This window comes from Podarcis bocagei (genome assembly GCF_964188305.1).
Source record: "Podarcis bocagei genome assembly, chromosome: 11".
NCBI lineage: Eukaryota > Metazoa > Chordata > Lepidosauria > Squamata > Lacertidae > Podarcis > Podarcis bocagei.
Window position 1 is genome coordinate 47,009,583 of NC_138136.1, and position 21,087 is coordinate 47,030,669.

Below are 21,087 nucleotides of genomic sequence, written 5' to 3' on the forward strand. Positions count from 1 at the left end.
TTTCACGCATGTACCCTGCACTGTTGCCCTTTTTGCCTCAAAAGCTTCGTTCTAAGCTACAAAAAAATTTATTCGAAGTTGCTTCCCCAGCTACCGAGTTCAGGATGAAGTAAGTGCCACAAACAACCAGCTAGTAAATGTTTAATTTTTCTTTTGATTGGATGTGATTGCTAAAGAATCGGATGTCCCTCTGTATCTCTGAAAAGTAAACAATCTTACTCCAAACAAGGGCATATTTAAAAGGGACTTTGTCAAACCTTCTGTACAACCAAGTTAAGTTTAAGATTACTGCATAACTATTCCTGCAGAAGTATGCAGGTATGGCACAGTGGCTCAGAAGGGAAGCCAGATCTTGCAGTGCCTTGAACTAACACTAATCTCTGCTGCCTGATACTCTGTGGTGGATTTATGACCGGCTTCCTCAGACTTGGCCCTCCAGATGCTTTTGGCCTACAACTCCCATAATCCCTAGCTAGCCGGACCAGTGATCAGGGATGATGGGAATTGTAGTCTCAAAACATCTGGAGGGCCGAGTTTGAGGAAGCGTGATTTATAGCATCTCAAATGTGTTTTCATTGGCCTCTGTGCCACATACAACTCCCTCTTGAATCAAGCAACTGCATGGATCCTGCTCAGTGATGCTACAAGCCCCACCAATCTAACCTGCCCACCCTCTTGGGGGGGGGTGAATATTCCACTAACCGTGGCATGTTCTGATGTCTGGTTTCAGTATTTGTGTAACTCTGGAAGTGTATACAGTGGCACCTTGGGTTAAGTACTTAATTTGTTCCAGAGGTCCGTTCTTAACCTGAAACTGTTCTTAACCTGTTACTAATGATTGATCATAACACACCACTTTGGCTAATGGGGCCTCCTGCTGCTGTCACGCCACCAGAGCATGATTTCTGTTCTCATCCTGAAGCAAAGTTCTTAACCCAGGGTAATATTTCTGGGTTAGCAGAGTTTGTAAGCTGAAGCGTATGTAACCCGAGGTACCACTGTACTCAATTCTGACCAAACTAAGCCTCCTGATATGTATTTTGCTCTAGGAGACTGACTTCTGTCAGAATCAAGCATACACTTCCAGAGTTAAATACATTACTTTTGATAAGTGAGCCTCCATGGTAGCTAGAGGGCTGTGAAAATTTGCATCCCAGGCTTTTTAGACTCTTCTCCCCATGTATTAAAGCTAAAGGACCCCTGGATGGTTAAGTCCAGTCAAAGGCGACTACGGGGGGCCAGCGTTTGTCCACAGACAGCTTTCTGGGTCATGTGGCCAGTATGACTAAACTGCTTCTGGTGCAACGGAACACAGTGATGGAAACCAGAGCACATGGAAATGCCTTTTACCTTCCCGCCACAGCGGTACCTATTTATCTACTTGCACTGGCGTGCTTTCAACCTGCTAGGTTGGTGAGAGCTGGGACAGAGCAATGGGAGTTCACTCTGTTGCAGGGATTTGAACTGCTGACCTTCTGATCGGCAAGTCCAAGAGGCTCAGTGGTTTAGACCACAGCTCCACCGCTTCCTAGGCTCTTCTCCCCATGTACTGTCTGAACCCAAAGGGGTGCATCAATTGCCAGGTGTGATTCCCACCCCCACCCCCAGCTTTATTACCCCACTATAACTAGCAAAAGGTTTTGGGCTGGCTCATAGAAGACCCTCTCCTTGTGTGCCAGTGTGGTGTAGTGGTTAAGAGCGGTAGTCACGTAATCTGGGTAACCGGGTTCGCGTCTCCGCTCCTCCACATGCAGCTGCTGGGTGACCTTGGGCCAGTCACACTTCTGTGAAGTCTCTCAGCCCCACTCACCTCACAGAGTGTTTGTTGTGGGGGAGGAAGGGAAAGGAGATTGTTAGCCGCTTTGAGACTCCTGAAGGGGAGTGAAAGGCGGGATATCAAATCCAAACTCCTCCTCTTCTTCTTCTTCTTCTTCTTCTTCTTCTTCTTCTTCTTCTTCTTCTTCTTCTTTTGTCTTGGGTGCCCAGGGTGGTCAGCACTTAACGGTAACTGATAATCCTGGTGCCGCACTAGGAACTTGTGAAATGCTCCAGTTAAGTGGTCTAACTTGTTTTTGGGTGTGCCTACTGCGTTCATTTTTTCCGCATTCTTGCAAAGGTTCCTGATGTGCTTTGCTTTTACAATAAAACAGTGCTGCTTTGTTCTCCCCCCTCCCACTTTGTGCATAAGAACGTAAGGGGCTGCCTTACATCAAGGCAAATCAGTGCCCCCCCCCGATCCAAATTGTCCAGGCTGACTTACAGGCAGTGGGTCTGCAGGTTTTCGGATGCAGGGAATTCCCAGCCCTACCTGGAGATGCCAGGAACTGAACCCAGGACCCTCTGTATGCAAAGCACACACTCTGACCCTGAGCTACTGCCCTATTGTGTAATGCGTGGAATTGGAGAGAGGAACGACAGGTGCCGGGGCTTTCTCTTCTACCCTTCTCTCTGCCTGGGGAATGCCCAGACCAGCTGATTTTCCAAATTCTTCCCTGTCAACAAACTCCAGGCTGCTTCCCGAAAGTCAGCAGCAGGCTCTGCCTCCTTTTGGCAGGGGTTTTTGTTTGTTTTTCTGCTAATCAATAACAAAAAGGAAAGGACAAAAAGCTTCCCATTTGGGTGCTACGGTTTTGGTGTCGCAGTCGACAGCAGCACCATGAAAACCTTTCTGCCTCTTATAGCGGCACTGTGCATCTTAGGAGCAAATGGCTTTGTCTCACCAGGGAGGAAAAGGTAAGTGGACTTTAAAATGAATACATAAATATCCTGAAGAAACCAGAGGCTTTTCTCCTGGGCATAGTTGGCCAATCGGTGTTAAAGAAGGATAGAACTTTCTTTATGTATGCTACAGCAGCAGCAAGAATTCTTGTTGCAAAGCACTGGAAGACACAAGAGTTACCCACCTTGGAAGAATGGCAAATGCAACTAATAGACTACATGGAGATGGCGGAGATTACTGGCAGAATCCGAGACCAGGGAGAAGAGCTTGTGGAAGAAGATTGGAGGAAATTTAAAATTTATTTATAGAAACATTGTAAAATTTTTGAATGCTGATGACGTTGAAATGAACTGAAGGGGTTCTAGCAACAAGGTAAAATGTAAGATGGGATTGATAATAGATAAGCTAAATTGGATATGAATTTGCTGAACTAATTTTTAAAAGGGATACAAAAAAGGGAGGCGTGAGGAAGTCAGGAAAATAAGTTAACTAAAGATGAGAAATCAAAAAAAGAGGGAGTTTTGTTTTCTTTTATATGTGTTCTTTCTTCTTCTTTTTTGTGTTTAATGTTTGTATTTTTGTATTTTGTAATTTTGTTTTTTTTCTGTTTTTGTATTTTTCTGAATTTTTCTATTGATAAAACTTAATAAAATATTAAAAAAATAAAATAAAAAATAAAATAAAATGAATACATAAATAAAATAAAACCTGTGTCGCATTTCCCACAGCAAATGTAGAATTTGCTCTGATTATTCTTTGGAGCCTGAAGTTAGCGAATCTGAATGATTTCCAATTTCAGCATCAAGGTAGTATATGAGACTGCAGTTCTGCATATGCTTAGATTGTAATCAGCCCCAATGACTTTAGTGGGAGTGACTTCCAGTTCAAACATGAAAGGAAGATCCACTGTAAGGTTTCCCAGGAAGGAACATGGCTCTTGGGGTGATAAAAAGTCCTGTATTTTCAACTGCCCAGTCTAGTTTTAAAGACAGAAGCATCATAAGAAAGGAGAACAATGACCTTAAAGTTCTCCATCAGCGGTGAGTGCGTGGAGAGCAAACTGAGAAGGCACCAAGTCAAGTCACCTCATGGTCGCAGGCTTCCCCACTATAGCAAGATAGGCTGTAAATTTTTCTGCCTTTGCCTCTGTGTCCATAAAAATCAGCATATGCAAATATATGTCCCTTTTATCTTCTCGTTTGGTGATGTCTTTTCCCAGTATGGGGCCTATTTCCCCCCCTTCCCCAATAACATTGCTTCTGATTTTTAGTTTACTGAATAGTACTGCATAAAAGCATCTTGTTGTTCTGTACTAAGAGAGCGAAGAGAAGTGGACATCAGGCCCATTGATTGCTTGCTGAGCCGCTGGAGCGAATGGGGACCATGCAATGCATGTGCGAAGGAAAGAGTAAGTCATGGGTTTGTGACTGATAGTTAGCCCAGGAGGCTTTTGTTTGAAACAACAACAATGTGTTTTAGGGATAAGAATGTAAGATTAGCCTGAGGATCAGGGGCCCGTCCAGTCCGGCATCCTATTCTCACAGTGGCCACTCAGATGCCTGCAGGAAACCCTCAAGCAGCACCCCAGCACAAGAGCACTTCCCCCGCCTGCAATTCCCAGCCCCTGGGATTCAGTAGCAATGGCAACTAGTTCTTGCCATTGATAGCCTTATCCTCCATGAATTTGAATTTGTTCGGACCTCTGGCAATGGCACACCTTGTGGAGCTCCAGTTTATATTGTGGTCTATCATAACTGGTGATGTCTCTGCTTACTTCAACCCAGAAGCGACTCAGTAACTTCAAACTCCTGACAGTAAAGTAAATGTTCATGACTTGGGGGGGGCAGGGGGTAGCTTGTTTAGTTTTCTGACTTTGTAAAGCCACTGGATAACAATGAACTTAGTGGCGCCATCCGTAATCTGAATCGGAACAACAGTACAAATTATTAGGGCTGTTGATATTTTTACCTCAGCACAGGGGTTAGACTCTGTTGGTTTTTTTAAAATGATATTTATTAAAGTTTCCAATTTTTAACAAACAAAAAGAAAAAACCAACATAAAAATATTAAAAACACATAAATTTCACAACTTATTTTCTTGTAACTTGTTTCCCCGACCTCCTCGTACCTCCCCTTCTTGTATACCCAGTTTGAGTTGTTTATACAGCAAATCCTTATCTCGACCTCTTGCATTGTTGTAGCTTTAAATTCTTACTTACAAAAAGAAAATCATTTTATCATAATTACAGCTTGAAACCCCTTAAATTCAATCCAACATCATTCAACATTCCTTAATTTTACAATATTTTTTGTAGATAGTCCTTAAATTTTTTCCAATCTTCTTCTGCCGACTCTTCTCCCTGGTCACGGATTCTGCCAGTCATTTCTGCCAGTCCCATACAGTCAATCAGCTTCGTCTGCCATTCTTCCAACACAGGGGTTAGACTCTGTGATGCATGCGCCTTTCCCAAACCCGATGTTCCAGTCCTATCCTCAAATTATCCAGCAATGTAGTCAGCGTATATTTGGTGGATTGTAGAATAAAGAGTGCCACCTACTGGTGCACTGCACTATACTTTTAGAAGGTTTCTGTGTACAACGGTCTGTATGTTCCTACAGCCCTACCGTTAGGCGAGGTGAGGCAGCCACCTCAGGCAGCAAATACTGGGTGACAGGTAGTGGTAGGGAAGTTTGCCTTGTGCTCCTTGAGCTGGTCTGCTGCCTTCAAGTGTGCCAAAGGACACTGTCCCTTTGCCACTGTTGAAGTAAAATTCAACTCCCAGTCCAGTAATAATAATAATAATAATTTATTTTTATTGTTTTTTATTGTTTTTTTTATTTTTTATTACCCTACCCATCTGGCTGGGTTTCCCCAACCACTCTGGGCGGCTCTCAACAGAATATTAAAAACACAATAAAATATCAAACATTAAAAGCTTCCCTAAACAGGGCTGCCTTCAGATGTCTTCTAAAAGTCAGGTAGTTGTTTATTTCCTTGACATATGATGGGAGGGTGTTCCACAGGGCAGGCGCCACCACCAAGAAGGCCCTCTGCCTGGTTCCCTGTAACCTCACTTCTCGCAGTGAGGGAACTGCCAGAAGGCCTTCAGAGCTGGACCTCAGTGTACAGGCTGAACAATGGGGGTGGAGACACTCCTTCAGGTATACTGAGCCGCGGTCGTTTAGGGCTGTAAAGGTCAGCACCAACACTTTGAATTGTGCTCGGAAATGTAGTGGCCTTCTGAATGTGAATATGGGGGCAAGGTTCCATCTTGTCCTTTGCTTTAAGCAGCAAAATGTCTTCAGGCATTAGCATTGTAGAAAAAGTAGTCATTGGTATTTTCTAACCACGCATGCCTTTTGATCAAAGCACCAAAGAATGGAGACTCCATTATGGAGATGTGATGAGTAGGCCTCCTTTTAATTTTGTGCATAATCCGCCCCCAACCTCCCGCTTAGTTTCCGTCAAAGTTATTTGGCGTGTGCAAAGAATGTACCGGTACATCATTTCATGGCTGCTCAGCCACACCAGTCCTTTTGAGCACCTGTAATTCTTCTTCCTTTCTTTTCTAAAGTATCGCTCGAGGAGCGTTGTGAGATTTGGTCAATATGGAGGGAAGCCATGTATTGAAGCTCTGGGAGACAGACAGTTCTGCCAGCCAGACACCCCCTGCCCTGAAGAGCTACCAGATTGTGGCAATGACTTCATGTGTGAAAATGGTATGCAGTTCTTTTGCATTATTCTTTGAAACTGATTCCCACGGTGGATTATACGGGAGATCATTAGTTGCCCATTACAAGGCACCATCTTGTCATGATTTAGCAGCTCTCTGAAATACTCTTACGGAAGTCCCTTCTCATACGCATTCACCTGGTGCGTATTTCACCTGGAAATGTTGAGCTCGTTTTCCTGATTGTAATGCAGTGCTTCTCTTCTGTTTTCTAACATTCCTCTCACCCCTAGCGTGTTGTGTAATTGTGGCTTTTTGGCCAATGTTGCCCTAATTTTCATTCTCACCAGAGGACATGGTGCCACACAACAGTTTATGTTTTTACTGATTTTTCAAATTTTAGCAAATCCACCCCAAATGATCCCCACCCCCCATGCAAACAGCAGGAAAGAATTGTATGTTGGTATACTACACCAAATGTTGTCACTTCACTCCCAGAAACAGGTTGGGTTTTTTCCTGGAATCAAGTAACATGAAAATTAGCTCATAGTTTCCTGAATTGGTATTGTACATTTTTGCTGGTTTGGTTGTCACTCCTAATCAAGATATTGTCTTTTATCATCATCATCATCATCATCTATACCACCCCTCATCCTCAAAGGACAATTATACGTATGTGTGTGTGGTTGTATTTGTTTAATGTCTACATTTTCACAGTGACAATTTTTTAAACATCGAAAGGGTAAAACAGGTTTTCATTTCCTTTATGGTCAAAAAATCCCCCAGTGGCACTGGGGGAAACCCAACTAGGTTTGGTTCAAGCCAAAAGACTGAGAGCAATAAGAACTGCTTACAGCTAGAGATACAGTTCCTCTTTCTACACTTAGGACACTGTATAAAGAAAAGGTTGGTGTGTAATACGGAAGATGATTGTGGAGACTTTTCCGACGAAGACAATTGTGAAGGTGATCCTCGTGCACCCTGTCGTGACCGTATAATTGATGTATCAGAGGTTGGAAGAACAGCTGGCCGTGGGTAAGTTCTGGGAAGTTCTTGGGAGAATGATGGGAGATGTAGCAAATCTACTGGCAGGGCCGACCCTACCGTTAGGCAATTTGAGATGCCTACCTCTCGTGGCGGACACTGTTATATTATGAGGAGCAGTGGCAGCAGGTCCCTTGCCTGTTCCTCATGAGTACCATGGCCATTCTGCTCTGTTAGAGGGCAGGTCTCTGTATGCCATGTGACGTGCCCAGCACTCCCTATGATAGCTAGCTTGCCCTCCATTGTAGTAAGCATGAATTACAGCTGTACCTCAGAAGTTGAACGGAATCCACTCCAGAAGTCCGTTCAACTTCCAAAATGTTCAGAAACCAAGGCACGGCTTCCAATTGGCTGCAGGAAGCTCCTGAAGCCAACTGGAAGCCACGTCGGGCATTTGGGTTCCAAAGAACGGTTGCAAACTGGAACAGTCACTTCTGGGCTTGCGGCGTTTGGGAGTCAAAACGTTCAAGTCGCAAGGCGTTTGTCAACCAAGGTGCAACTGTATATTTGAATGGTATAGCAGGTTTTAAGTGACCAAGACCCTGGAAGACCCTAGTTTGTTGTGTGATTTTGTTGCAGTGTCAACATTCTGGGCATGGAACCGAAGGAAAGCCCATTTTACAATGAGTTTTACAATGGCGTCTGTGACAGAGTCCGCGATGGGAATACTGGAATATACTATCGCAAGCCATGGAACGTTGCTGTGCTCAATTATGATGTAAGCCCCTTTCTGCAAAGTGTAGAGTGTGCATTTGACTCCACTGGAGTCCTGAAGCCATTGCTAATTTGTCTCCAGCCAAGGTTTTTATTTTAAAAAAATGTTGTTGTTTACCAATAATATTGTTGCTTTATTGTTTTGGTAAACCGCTTTAAGGCTTTCCACAATCAAACGGTAAACGTACATGTCAGGGGTTCAGGAGCAGAGGCGAGGGCAAGGGAGGAAACAGAGAGTGAAGGGGAGGAGTCCGAAGGGAAGATGAGCGATGACGACGACCCGAGATCTCCGAGTCTTTCCAGTGAATCGGAAGATTCACAGAAAGGAGCGCCAGTGACCAGAGCAAGGGGGGAGCTTAGGGGGACACCCCAGGAAGAAGGGACAAAAGGGGGTTCAGAGAGCAGCAGTTGGAAATTGGGGCCAACATCCCCAACAGAGCGCAGTGGGGAGGAAGGGCGCCAGGCATCGGGATCAGGTGGCTCGCCGCAGGGGGGAGGGCACGAGTCAGGAGTGGCCACACCTCCATCGGAGAGAGAAGAAACGGTCAAACGGAAAGTGGGAGGTTGGGCGCGCGCGCCAAGTTCAAATGCACAGGAAGGCGGCACAGTAAGCAGCCCGGAAAGGGAGCCAGGTCCTAAAGCCCGCCGCAAGGAGACAGAAGGGTCCGGGGGGTCAGCGTCAGAAGAGTCCCGGAAGGAAGAGACCACGGGGGGCAGAGGGACCCAGAGAAGAACGGTCAGGAGGAAAAGGTGGAGTAAGGCTAGGGTATTAAGTTGGTGTACAGGAGGCGGGGACTCAGACGGAGCTTCACCGGTCTAGCTTATAAGACGTAGAGTTGCGCGCTGCAGCTTGGAAATGGAAACTGTAAATCAATAAAGACTTTTATACAATGAACGCTGGCTAGCGTGATCCTCTGTGAGCTCGGATCTGGAAGCAGCTCTGACAGTAAGCTCCGTCTCCTTCTCGCAGAAAACCTCCAAAAATCCTGCGTATTTGTGGGGGATTGCTTGCAGCGTCCCCAGCTGCAGCTGTGCCTCCTCCTCCTCTCCCTCCTGCCGGGGCAGAATGCAGTGTTCAGCGCAATATGATGAGCCGAAGACCAGCTGCCGCTGGTACCAAGCCAACGTCGGACTGTGTCTGTCCAGCCAACTCATGCCCAAGACAATAGGCGTGTCCGACAGTCTGGTGACATTAAAACTGATGACTTCCCTGTGATTTCCAAGTTGCATCACCATTGGTGGCATTTGCTTCACCACCTGCCCCCCTAGCAGCTCCCTGCCATCCACTGTGACGACCTGCAGGGGCAGCGTGGCAGGCGGCAGCTGGAGTTAGCTAAGCATGCATACAAGGTGCAAGCGGACAAACACAGGCGGGTCGGCGAAGAGATCCAAGTGGGAGACTGGGTCTGGTTGGCAGCCCACGCAGTGCCGGCCAGATCGTTGGCAAAGAAGAAGCTTGGGCATAAGCAACTGGGGCCCTACCAAGTCGAGGCACAGGTCAACCCGGTGGCCTTCCGGCTCACACTTCCGGAGGGATCCAGGATGCATCTGGTGTTTCACAGATTGGTGCTCACTCCCTACAAGGCTCCTCACAGATTTCAGGAGCCAGGAATGGCACCGAGTCCGCTCCGGAGGGGGACCGAGCAGGGCGGAGTACCACAGGAGGAGCCCCTCAACGAGGTCACAGAGATTTTGGACTCTAGATGGGGGGAAGAGGGGGTAGAATACCTTCTCGCCAGAGAGGGCACCCCAGCCAGTGCCAACAGCTGGGTGCCAGGCTACGCTTTGGAGGAACCTCTGCTCAAAGAAGAGTTTCATGCCCTGTTCCCGCACAGGCCCATGCCAGCCGAGTTTTTCGACGACTGGCTTTTCACACCCACGCTTTCCGCCAGCACGTTCCGGGGGTTCGACTCAGACGAGGAACCGACACTGGAGACGCGTTCCCCGGAGGGGTCACCCTCGGGATCTGCCTCAGAACCCTCGTATTGGTGGGATGATCGACCAGAGGAGCAGTGGCGCAGGAAGTGGCTGGAGGGTCCAGTTCGAGCGACGGACCCGGGAGCGACCGATGCAGAGATGGACGTGGATGTGTTCGGGGAGGATCTTGGGTTCGAGCACGGCGGCACAGAGATGGAAGAGGAGGTGACCGTCGTCGACGAACGCAGGGAGGAAGAACCGGAAGTCTTCAGCTGGATGCCCGCCACAGGAAGCGAACTGTGTCCGGCATTCGCCCCCATGACGATGGAGCACCCAGCACCCACACCTGAAGGAGGGGAGGGGGAAGGGGGGCTTCGAGGGGGGGATGGATGTCAGGGGTTCAGGAGCAGAGGCGAGGGCAAGGGAGGAAACAGAGAGTGAAGGGGAGGAGTCCGAAGGAAAGATGAGCGATGACGACGACCCGAGATCTCCGAGTCTTTCCAGTGAATCGGAAGATTCACAGAAAGGAGCGCCAGTGACCAGAGCAAGGGGGGAGCTTAGGGGGACACCCCAGGAAGAAGGGACAAAAGGGGGTTCAGAGAGCAGCAGTTGGAAATTGGGGCCAACATCCCCAACAGAGCGCAGTGGGGAGGAAGGGCGCCAGGCATCGGGATCAGGCGGCTCGCCGCAGGGGGGAGGACATGAGTCAGGAGTGGCCACACCTCCATCGGAGAGAGAAGAAACGGTCAAACGGAAAGTGGGAGGTTGGGCGCGCGCGCCAAGTTCAAATGCACAGGAAGGCGGCACAGTAAGCAGCCCAGAAAGGGAGCCAGGTCCTAAAGCCCAACGCAAGGAGACAGAAGGGTCCGGGGGGTCAGCGTCAGAAGAGTCCCGGAAGGAAGAGACCACGGGGGGCAGAGGGACCCAGAGAAGAACGGTCAGGAGGAAAAGGTGGAGTAAGGCTAGGGTATTAAGTTGGTGTACAGGAGGCGGGGACTCAGACGGAGCTTCGCCGGTCTAGCTTATAAGACGTAGAGTTGCGCGCTGCAGCTTGGAAATGGAAACTGTAAATCAATAAAGACTTTTATACAGTGAACGCTGGCTAGCGTGATCCTCTGTGAGCTCGGATCTGGAAGCAGCTCTGACAGTACATTTTATGAAATTAAATTTAAACAAAGGGGTGAGCACCTTTGCCTAAGGTAAAGACATCCCTGCCCTGTCAGCCACCCTCCTGGTGCATACACAAACAGAAATGAATCTGACATTAATGAAGCTGTGCTGATGTGAACAGCTGGGGGAAAGAGCTGTGCAACACATCCAGGGGGCGGGAGCAAATTTGCCGAGCTCTAAGGCTGTGATAACCACACTCTTGCATACACAACTCTGCAATGGTATCAAAACTCCGAAGGGTCACTTTCGCATGAAATGAGACCTCTGAAACATCATTAATTCTTTTGTGTTTTGAGCTGATACCCTAATCGCCAATCACTGCCACACTAAAGCTCTGGATAGGTGTATTGTTTTCTGTGAGGCTTCTCCAGCACAGAAAAGCAGCATAAAAGGTTTAAAAATGAATCAAGAAGTTCTAGACAATGGGTGTTTCGCTCTTGTCTTCTTTTGGTCCAATGAGCTAGACGTCAGTCATTGCTATGGCTAAAAGGTTTTTTGGCACATTTTGTATTATATCTCAGGTATTACAGATGCTGGAATCTAGGGGGTTATGGCTGATCTGAGGGCAACCAACCTATTCTTTCCACCACTGGGGGGATGCCCATGATTCTACAGATATATTTTAGTTTTAAATATTTTGTTAAAACTCATACAGACTGAAAACTCTTGTTTTTAACTTGCCAGTGGCAGGAATTGATTGTTTGTTTATTTATCATTTCTCTCCCACTCTGCTGGCCTTTGCTTATATTTGCTTTTGCAGCCGGATAAATGGGTCATTACAACAAGTGTCCAATTGTTAGGGTTTAAGCCTCATTTTAAATGTATTTGGCTTTTCAGTGTGTTTTTAACTGTTTTTAACTATTCAATGTGCAAACTGCCTTGAGACAGTGGTTTAGAAAGCTATTAATAAATTAATAATAATAACAAATAAGCAATAAAGTTGGTGTGAAATAATAGATAGATAGATGATAGATGATAGATGATAGATGATAGATAGATAGATAGATAGATAGATAGATAGATAGATAGATAGATAGATAGATGAGAGAGAGAGAGAGAGAAAGAGAGAGAGAGAGAGAGAGAGAGAGAGAGAGAGAGAGATGATAGATAGATAGATAGATAGATAGATAGATAGATAGATAGATAGATAGATAGATAGATGATAGATAGATAGAATGAACTTTCAGAGAAAATGTGGGGACAAAATGAATGAATGAATGAATGAATGAATGAATGCACTTTATTTTAATTAATACGCTTTTCTCTCTGTCCTGAATCTGCTGCCGTACATTTTCAATTATTGGCTCTAAGTTTCTAATGTTAGAGAGTGAAAACCATTCCTTCCATTGGGCTGCATATATTCCAGGCAGATTGCCTACTAAATTGCCTGCTATATATTTTTTTTCTCTTTCTAAGACAAAAGGAGACAAAAGATTTAGAAATGAAGTCTACGAGAACCAGGTGTCGGCAGTAAAGGAAATGTTCAGCGAAAGGCATAGTTCTGCTCACTCTAGCTTTTCTCTCAAATTGACGCCTACAGAGGTAGGAAATGGCACATCCACCGGCTTCAGTTTGAGCATGAACATAGATGCATCCTCCAATGAAACTCTACATAAATTCTTAAAGGATTCTAAAGGAAAGGTAAGCTATCCTAAACAAACAAATAAATAAACAAACCCAAAATGGAGAACCCTTCTGTGTTATTTGGGGGACTTGATATTAGCACGCTGTTAGGAGTGTTTTATTTATTTATTTAGCAAAACTTGTACAGTGGTACCTCAGTTTTTGAATGTAATCCATTCCGGAAGACCGTTCAAGTTCTGAAATGTTCGTAAACCGAAAACTCAATAACCGACAGCTAGGCCTCAGGATTTTTCAGTCAGCAGAAGCTGTATGGCATGTTCAACTTCTGAGGCGTGTTCGAAAACTGAAGCATTTACTTCCGGGTTTATGACGTTTGAAAACCGAAATGTTCGTCAACTGAGACTTTAAAAAACTGAGGTACCACTGTATACGGCTTAAGATACGTTTGTGTGTGTTTTCCTTAACAGTATAAAATATTTATTTAAAAAGCAATAAAAACAGACTTTCTTTAAAAAGGAGACACAATGAAACAATCAAAATATAGATGACATCAACAGGTTTTTTGAAGGGATACATGTGAAACTGAACAACCTCAGCAAAATTGTCTAATGAAAACAAATTCCCTGCCACTTTGGGCCTTTGATAACTGTAGAGTAGGCGGAAATTCACTAGTGAAGCTTCACCAGGCGATATTCAATTTCTATACAACCCTTCATCCAAAGATCACAGGGTGATTTACAATATAAAAATACAAACCATAATAAGAAATGAAAACAATAACCCATACCAGGGGTCAGCAATTTTTTTCAGCAGGGGTCCGGTCAACTGTCCCTCAGACCTTGTGGGGGGCCAGACTATATTTTGAAGGGAAAAAATGAACGAATTCCTATGCCCCAGAGAATTACCCTGAGATGCATTTTGAATAAAAGGACACATTCTACTCATGTAAAAACACAGTGATACCTGGACTGTCCGTGGGCCGGATTGAGAAGGCGATTGGGCTGGATCTGTTCCCCAGACCTTAGTTTGCCTACCCATGCCATACACACATAGTTTAAAGGACCATAGTTTCTTTAATTGGCCAAAGGCCTGGGGGAAGAGGAACGTTTTCACTTGGCACCTAAAGATATGTAAAGAAGGCACCAGGTGACCCTCCCTGGGGAGAACATTCCACAAGTGGGAGCCACCACAGAAAAGGCCTGCTCTCGAGGAGGCATATGAAGAAGGGCCTCTGATGGCGATTGCAGGGTCCAGGTCAGTTTATATGGGGAGGCAGTAGAAGCTTCAACTGTTCTGCTTTAAAGAGGAAAGTCGAATAGGGATGGTTGGTAGGTGTGACTTCTGGGGCAGCATTCTAACATGCTACCCTTATTGAGCACTGCATGTTTTAATTTTGAGAAGGAGTCAAGCCCCCGACAAGTTAACCCACTTGCAGAACAATAGTGCTTGAGATCCTTTCCAAAGGGAGGATGCCATCAAACAGGAAGACTTCCCTCCATAATGTTGGACACATTGTCACCCTAGAGATGGGAGAACATCTGGTCCTCTCGTTTTCCCGCTGGCAGAAGGTTAACCCCGTCGTTCTGCATTACAGCATCAAACATTTTTTCACGTGAAAGGAAACATCGAACTGGGAACCTTTCAAATGCGAAGGCGTGACGTCCGCCTGACCGACACATTCCTTGAAGATGTAAAATATCTGCCCAGTGCATATGACAAGGGAGAATATTTTAAATTTTTGGAAATGCACGGAACTCATTTTGCACAGAAGGGAACGGTTGGTGGGAAATATGAACTACTGTATGTACTGGACAACCAAACAATGAAAAGTGAAGGTAGGAACTGTTTCATTAATTTCAGAGGCTATGCTCCAATCCAATTCAGGCTGGGTGCTACCCTCTCTGATAATAATACTGAACTATGGACCAAAAAACCAAACTAGCAAACATACTTTTACATAACCAATTTCTATGGCAATAAACTATCACAAAAGGAACAATCCAAACCAATAAGTGATTATTTGGTCTGTTTGTGCAGCCTAAAGCAAAGTCACTGCTTGTAGAGAAACTAGCAAACCAATCAGCTGGTGTTGCCTTTGATGTATTAGCACAGCTGGAATTTCCATCACAAGAGCTGTGATGCGTACTCTTATATTAGACTAGTCCTCAATTGCAAAATTGTGACTAATGTAATATAAAGACAGGAGGCGAGAAAAGCATAAAAAATGTGGCATTAGTCATTATGACAGGGACGCGGGTGGCACTGTGGGTTAAACCACAGAGCCTAGGACTTGCCAATCAGAAGGCTGGCGGTTCGAATCCCCGTGATGGGGTGAGCTCCCGTTGCTCTGCCCCAGCTCCTGCCAACCTAGCAGTTCGAAAGCATGTCAAAGTGCAAGTAGATAAATAGGTACCGCTCCGGCGGGAAGGTAAACGGTGTTTCCGTGCGCTGCTCTGGTTCGCCAGAAGCGGGTTAGTCATGCTGGCCACATGACCTGGAAGCTGTATGCCAGCTCCCTCGGCCAATAAAGTGAGATGAGTGCCACAACCCCAGAGTTGGCCACAACTGGACCTAATGGTCAGGAGTCCCTTTACCTTTACCCATAGTCATTATGACATGACTGGATATCACCCATAAATGAAAACTAAAAAGTCTTTGCTGCTTTTTCTTATGGGTACAACTTGATTGCCTTTCCGAATATAATTTCATGGTTCAGGAAATTTGTTAATGAGCCTTTCCCTCCTTCCATCTTTTATTGAATGTCTGTTTTTAACTCTTTGCAGGAGTCACCGTCGAAGACATAAAAGCTTGCCTGGGTTACAATACAGATTTTGGTTTAACAGCTGGCACATTTGAAGTCAAGCATACCAACAAAGGGAAAGACTGCAAAAGTAGCAAGATTAGAAATGGTAAATATATCTATATATTTAAAGATTTATGTTCAAAATACACAAAAAGGGGACTATATATTTGGGCACACCCACTTCTGAAAATTTCATATCCAAGCTGGCACTGGCGATGGCAAATGTGCCCCTGTTGCAAAGGTGGCCCTGTGGCAAGGAGGTGCACTTTCAGAACTCATTTATCTTTACATCATCCATTCCAAAAGAAATTTAAAAGATGAGTAAGTAAAGTGATGGACTATGCTGAATCAGCAAATTTAACAGCTAAAATAAGAGAACTTAGCAATGACAGTTTTATGGAACAATGAAAGCCTTTTTTGGATTATTAAAGAAATATTATAATATGATGAATTCACGAGCAGGATTTGAACTATTTATTGCATTATGGTTATGATATAAAAGAGGGAAGAAAGGGCGCAGCAAAGGGGTGGAATAAAAAAAAAAAACCATGGAAAATGGGATGGGAAGTCGATAAAACCAAATAAAAATTTATAATGTAGTGAAACAATGTGAAATTTGTGGAAATTTAATCAAATACTTTTTTTAAAAAAGATATTTTAAAAAGGAGATTGCACAGTAGCACAGATCTGAGTGTCCCACAGCATATATGTTGTCATGAATTTGGCAAAAAGGGGGGGATTTGTTTGTTGCTCTGGGCCCTTCCAGGTGTTTGTCTGCATAAGAAAGTCAGAATGATGGTGAGACAACATCCCGAGGGACCTTGGTCCATCCTTGTCCTGTTTCTTTCCTCTGCAGAGGACAACCCCAGTAACAGCGGAATTATCCACAATGTGATATCTCTCGTTCATGGAGGGAAGACTGAAGTTCTGGTTAGGCTGAAGGAAAAGCTGTCGCGAGGTCACAGCGTCGTTGATGTGGAAGACTATGTCCAGTGGGCAGCGACGCTCCCTGATGCTCCCACAGTGATACAATACGAAGTAAGAGGGTTTTCTTCCTAAACTGATGTGCATATTGGTATGTGGGAGAGCAGACATGGCTCATGCCTGGTGAGGATGCACATTGCCCTTCCCTTCTCCTCAGATCTATTATTTTATGAGCAGGGAGGGGTAATAAATGCCATTCCTCCTCATCTTGGATCTGCTGCAGTTGGTGACCAAGTGCCTTGGTTTGTGTGCAATGTGCTGGGTGCACATGTAAGAGTGTGTGTGTGGCAACATCTGCTTTCGACCACAATAAAGCCAGGCTCAGAGCGGCTCAGAGCAGTCAAAGCCAGGCTCAGAGTGGCTAACATCATATAAATAAGACAATATGCATAATACAATATACAATATGCAAATAAAATAACATTCAGCATTCATTAAAACAATATAGAATAATATTAAATATCAGCATTTCAAAATTAAACAGAAATCCACTCAACAGTTACAATAAGTAATTTCTAAACTCCAATCAATAAAGCAACAGCAAACCACAGTGCACAACATAATACAATACAAAATGAGAAGCCGAGACTGGAGGGTGGAGCAAGGCAGGTGGAAGGAGGCCTTGCCTGATGGAGTCTCTCCCCTCACAGTTCTTCCTCCAGGCACAGCTTCCTTATGCGGAGACCCAGGGCCAGAGGGTGGGGCAAGGCAGGTAGAAGGTGGAAATAATAATAATAATAATAATAATAATAATAATAATAATAATAATAATTTATTATTTGTACCCCACCCATCTGGCTGGGTTTCCCCAGCCACTCTGGGCGGCTTTCAACAAAGATTAAAAATACATTCAAATGTATGACCTTTATTTATTGCTGAACCATGGCAGGTGAATAGGCACGTGTTGTGTTTCCAAGGTAAGCACAATTTTTACCTGCAAATAAGAGCTGAGGAATTTTAGGTGCTTTCCGTGCTAGGATATTGTGAAGGAATTGGACTTTTTCTGTCCAAGACTCTGTTTTACCTGAGAACACCCTTTCCTCACATGGTAGAGAACTCAGAGTAGCTAAGAGGAGGCTATCACAAATGTCAGGGAAGCTTTGATCATGCTTGCCCAAAGAATACCGCTGCTGTAACAAGTTGGATTAAGGTATTTGCATTTCTTTGCAGCCGTACCCAATTTCTACTCTCATACCAGTGACGTTACCCAACTCCACTGTAAAGAGGCAGAATCTCGACCGAGCTGTGGAGGACTACGTTGCTGAATATAGTGTTTGCAAATGCCAGCCCTGTCAAAATGGTGGCACTGTCATGCTGTTGAATGGAAGGTGTGAATGCGGATGCACCCCTTACTTCAAGGGAGAAGCCTGCCAGATACCCTCAGCGTTTTTTTCACCAGGTCAGCAATAGATCAAGAATTGAGGGTTCATTTCCATATTCTATTCAGGACAAGTGAGCTGTGAAGATAAAGCCATTATCCCACCTAACCCTGCACTAGGGCTCTGCTCATACAAACAGTGATGGAATTGTTCCTGGACGATGCCACTGAAGATGTGGGGTAGTGGAATTGCATAGTTTACTACTCCTGCAAAAAAAACCCCCTTTGCATAGAAAAGCAGGTGTTATGAAGAATATAGTTTTCACCAAGATATTCTCTGGGCCTTCACATCTCTAAACCTGGAACCAAGAAACTCTACAAAACTGGTGGAAAGCAGCAGGGTTAGTACACAAGGCTTAGGGCCCTCATATTTACGGGACCACCTCTCCTGGTATGCCCCACAAAGGACCTTAAGGTCCATGAATAACCATAGTTTAGAGGTCCCGGGCCCTAAGGAAGTCAGACTATCCTCCGACCTGTCCCATCCTCTGTCCCATGAGACTAGGGCCCTTCAGGATTTAACCTTCTTCCATCAGGCCTGATCTTTAATTTCCTTCTCTTCCCTCCCCCTCCACTTTTATGAAGATTAGCTGCTCTGAGACCCCACAGCTAATTCTCCCCTGGCCTCCTCGCTGGCCCAAGTAGGACCAATTCAGCCAGCTAGCCCTGGGGATTATCTAATGTGTATTTATTTATTTCCCCTAAATTGATTTTTGACTTTTATTGTTATTCATGTTTTTATACTGTATTTTATGCTGCTTTTACAATTAAGTGTTTTAAATTTGTTGTTAGCTGCCCTGAGCCCGGTTTTTGAACCGGGAAGGGCAGGGTATGAATAAAATATTATTATTATTATAGCAGAGAAGTTGGGGTTCCAGAGGCATAGGCTATTGTGTCAGGTAGAAAAGCGCCCTGGGGGAGGAGTTGTGAGGGAAAGGAACAAGTGGTGGGAAGGGTTAAGCATTCCTCTCCTGCCCAGATCTTCACTTAAAACGACAACCTTTGTAGCTGTTCTGTGGAAGCAGAGATTCCTTATCCACCTAAGAAACACCCCTATCCCAAATTGCACCCTGGATGACCATTTGGGCTTACAGACACAAAGGCAGTTACTTCAATATCGAAGTAATTGCAGTGTATGTTTGTTTGTTTTTTGTTTTGATGTTAAGACTCAAAATATTTTCCACTCCAATCTTTAATTCAGTCGCAACTAGCACCGATGGCGGCTGGAGCTGCTGGTCTACCTGGTCGGCTTGTGTGCAAGGAGAACGCACTCGGAGAAGGCAGTGTAATAATCCTGAGGCTCGTGGGGGCAAGGACTGCGCAGGAGCTGACTCGGAATTGGGCTACTGTGCTGCTGACATTAAATAATGGTGTAAAAGACGCCAAGCAGGTTTGTAGTTACTCAGTGGGTGTAATAAATAGAAGTCCAACTTGGGTAGGGCAGGAAAATCCCCCAGATCAGTACGCAAGAGGAGAGGTAAGATTGTTCCACTGGACAAGCAGAAATGCTTGTGTTGACAGAACATCTGTGTTAGCACAATGTTGACTTTTTATTGTGGTTATTACAGGGCGACCGCAAATTACCTTCTAGGTCATGAGTGGGGTACCCTGAGCCCATAGGCCTCCCTCATGAAGCCAGGGGCAGACTTGGGTCTTTCACATTTCAGCAGAGTTCCATGCAAGGCCATAGTTGCAACGCCCTGCCCTCAGCTCTGCGCCCAGCGTGGAGAAATTGGTAAAAGGTAAAGGGACCCCGACCATTAGGTCCGGTCGTGACCGACTCTGGGGTTGCAGTGCTCATCTCGCTTTATTGGCTGAGGGAGCTGGCGTACAGCTTCCAGGTCATTTGGCCAGCATGACTAAGCCACTTCTGGCAAACCAGAGCAGCGCACAGAAACGCCGTTTACCTTCCCGCCAGAGCGGTACCTATTTATCTGCTTGCACTTTGACGTGCTTTCAAACTGCTAGGTTGGCAGGAGCAGGGACCGAGCAACGGTAGCTCACTCCGTCGCGGGGATTCGAACCGCCGACCTTCTGATTGGCAAGTCCTAGGCTCTGTGGTTTAACCCGCAGCGCCACCCGCGTCCCTGCGGAGAAACTGGTACCACTGCCCTAAACCAGCCTCTAGCGAAACCTCCCAGGCCTTCACATTTGACTCTCAAAGCCATTTCAGCCAAGCCACTTGCCCCTTACCTGATATCATGCAATGTAGGCTTTTAAAAATAAAATACCACGTGCAGGAGAGAGGGATGGCAGCCAACAGCATCCCCTGGTGGAGCCATCCACTCTGCACATGAAGAGCCCTTACAAGTTTTGCCCACTGACTACATAGGTTGCATCGAAACCGTACATTTAAAGCACATTCAACACACATGGTTTCCCCAAAATTCTGGAAACTATAGATTTCCCTTTGTGGAGCCGTAATTCCCAGCACCCGTACCAAGCTACAGTTCCCGGGGTTCTTTGGGGAAAGCCATGTGTTTTAAACGTGCACTGAATGTGTTTTGAATGTGTGGAGTGGATGTGACCTTTGCAGCAACTTACATGTGCAGAATTTTGACTATGGTGTCAATCTCAAGTTATCTGGAAGTTGCCAGCCTGCTTTGGCATTGCAAACATAGGGGATCTCTGTGCATTATACCGGCCGCTTCTGCACTGAAGATTCTCCGGTTAGTTGATCTAGCTGACTGTGTGTCTTTTCACAGGTGTTTGATAGGAACACGACACAACTGGAATGACCCTTGGATCTCCACAGCAAAGTTCAAGCAGCCAAAGAGATTTGAAAGATAAGCCAGGAAATCTTGGAACCTGGTGTTAATTTTTCTTTCTTTCTTTCTTTCTTTCTTTCTTTCTTTCTTTCTTTCTTTCTTTCGTTCTTTCTTTCTTTCTTTCTTTCCTTCCTTCCTTCCTTCCTTCCTTCCTTTTTTTTAAAAAAGAGTTGAAAATAAATTTCAGCTGATTATTGGCTCAGTACAATACATTTGTATTAATTATTGCTGACACTTTTGTATTAAATTTATGTGCCACCCTTTCTCCAAGTTGCTCAGTGCAGGGCTTTGATAGATTTGTAAAATAATTTATATTCTGCTTTTTGGGCCCCAAA

At 45.2% G+C, this 21,087-nt stretch overlaps 1 protein-coding gene across 1 annotated transcript; it reads left to right on the forward strand.

The window, feature by feature from the left end:
- The first annotated feature begins 2,581 nt into the window (after positions 1-2,581).
- Positions 2,582-20,849, forward strand: C9 (complement C9). The gene is made up of 12 exons (XM_081212939.1): positions 2,582-2,733; positions 4,037-4,127; positions 6,295-6,439; positions 7,278-7,425; positions 8,014-8,152; positions 12,652-12,876; positions 14,414-14,654; positions 15,603-15,728; positions 16,479-16,660; positions 17,777-18,005; positions 19,186-19,374; positions 20,690-20,849. Exons 1-11 carry the CDS (start codon positions 2,657-2,659, stop codon positions 19,350-19,352), a joined length of 1,770 nt encoding a protein of 589 aa, XP_081069065.1. The 5' UTR covers positions 2,582-2,656; the 3' UTR covers positions 19,353-19,374; positions 20,690-20,849.
- Positions 20,850-21,087: the final 238 nt, after the last annotated feature.

Coding starts and splice junctions, on each gene's coding strand:
- C9 (XM_081212939.1), top strand. CDS start 2,657: ATGAAAACCTTTCTGCCTCTTATAGCGGCACTGTGCATCTTAGGAGCA. Junction 4,128..6,294: donor ATGCATGTGCGAAGGAAAGA/GTAAGTCATGGG, acceptor TCTTTTCTAAAG/TATCGCTCGAGGAGCGTTGT. Junction 7,426..8,013: donor GGAAGAACAGCTGGCCGTGG/GTAAGTTCTGGG, acceptor ATTTTGTTGCAG/TGTCAACATTCTGGGCATGG.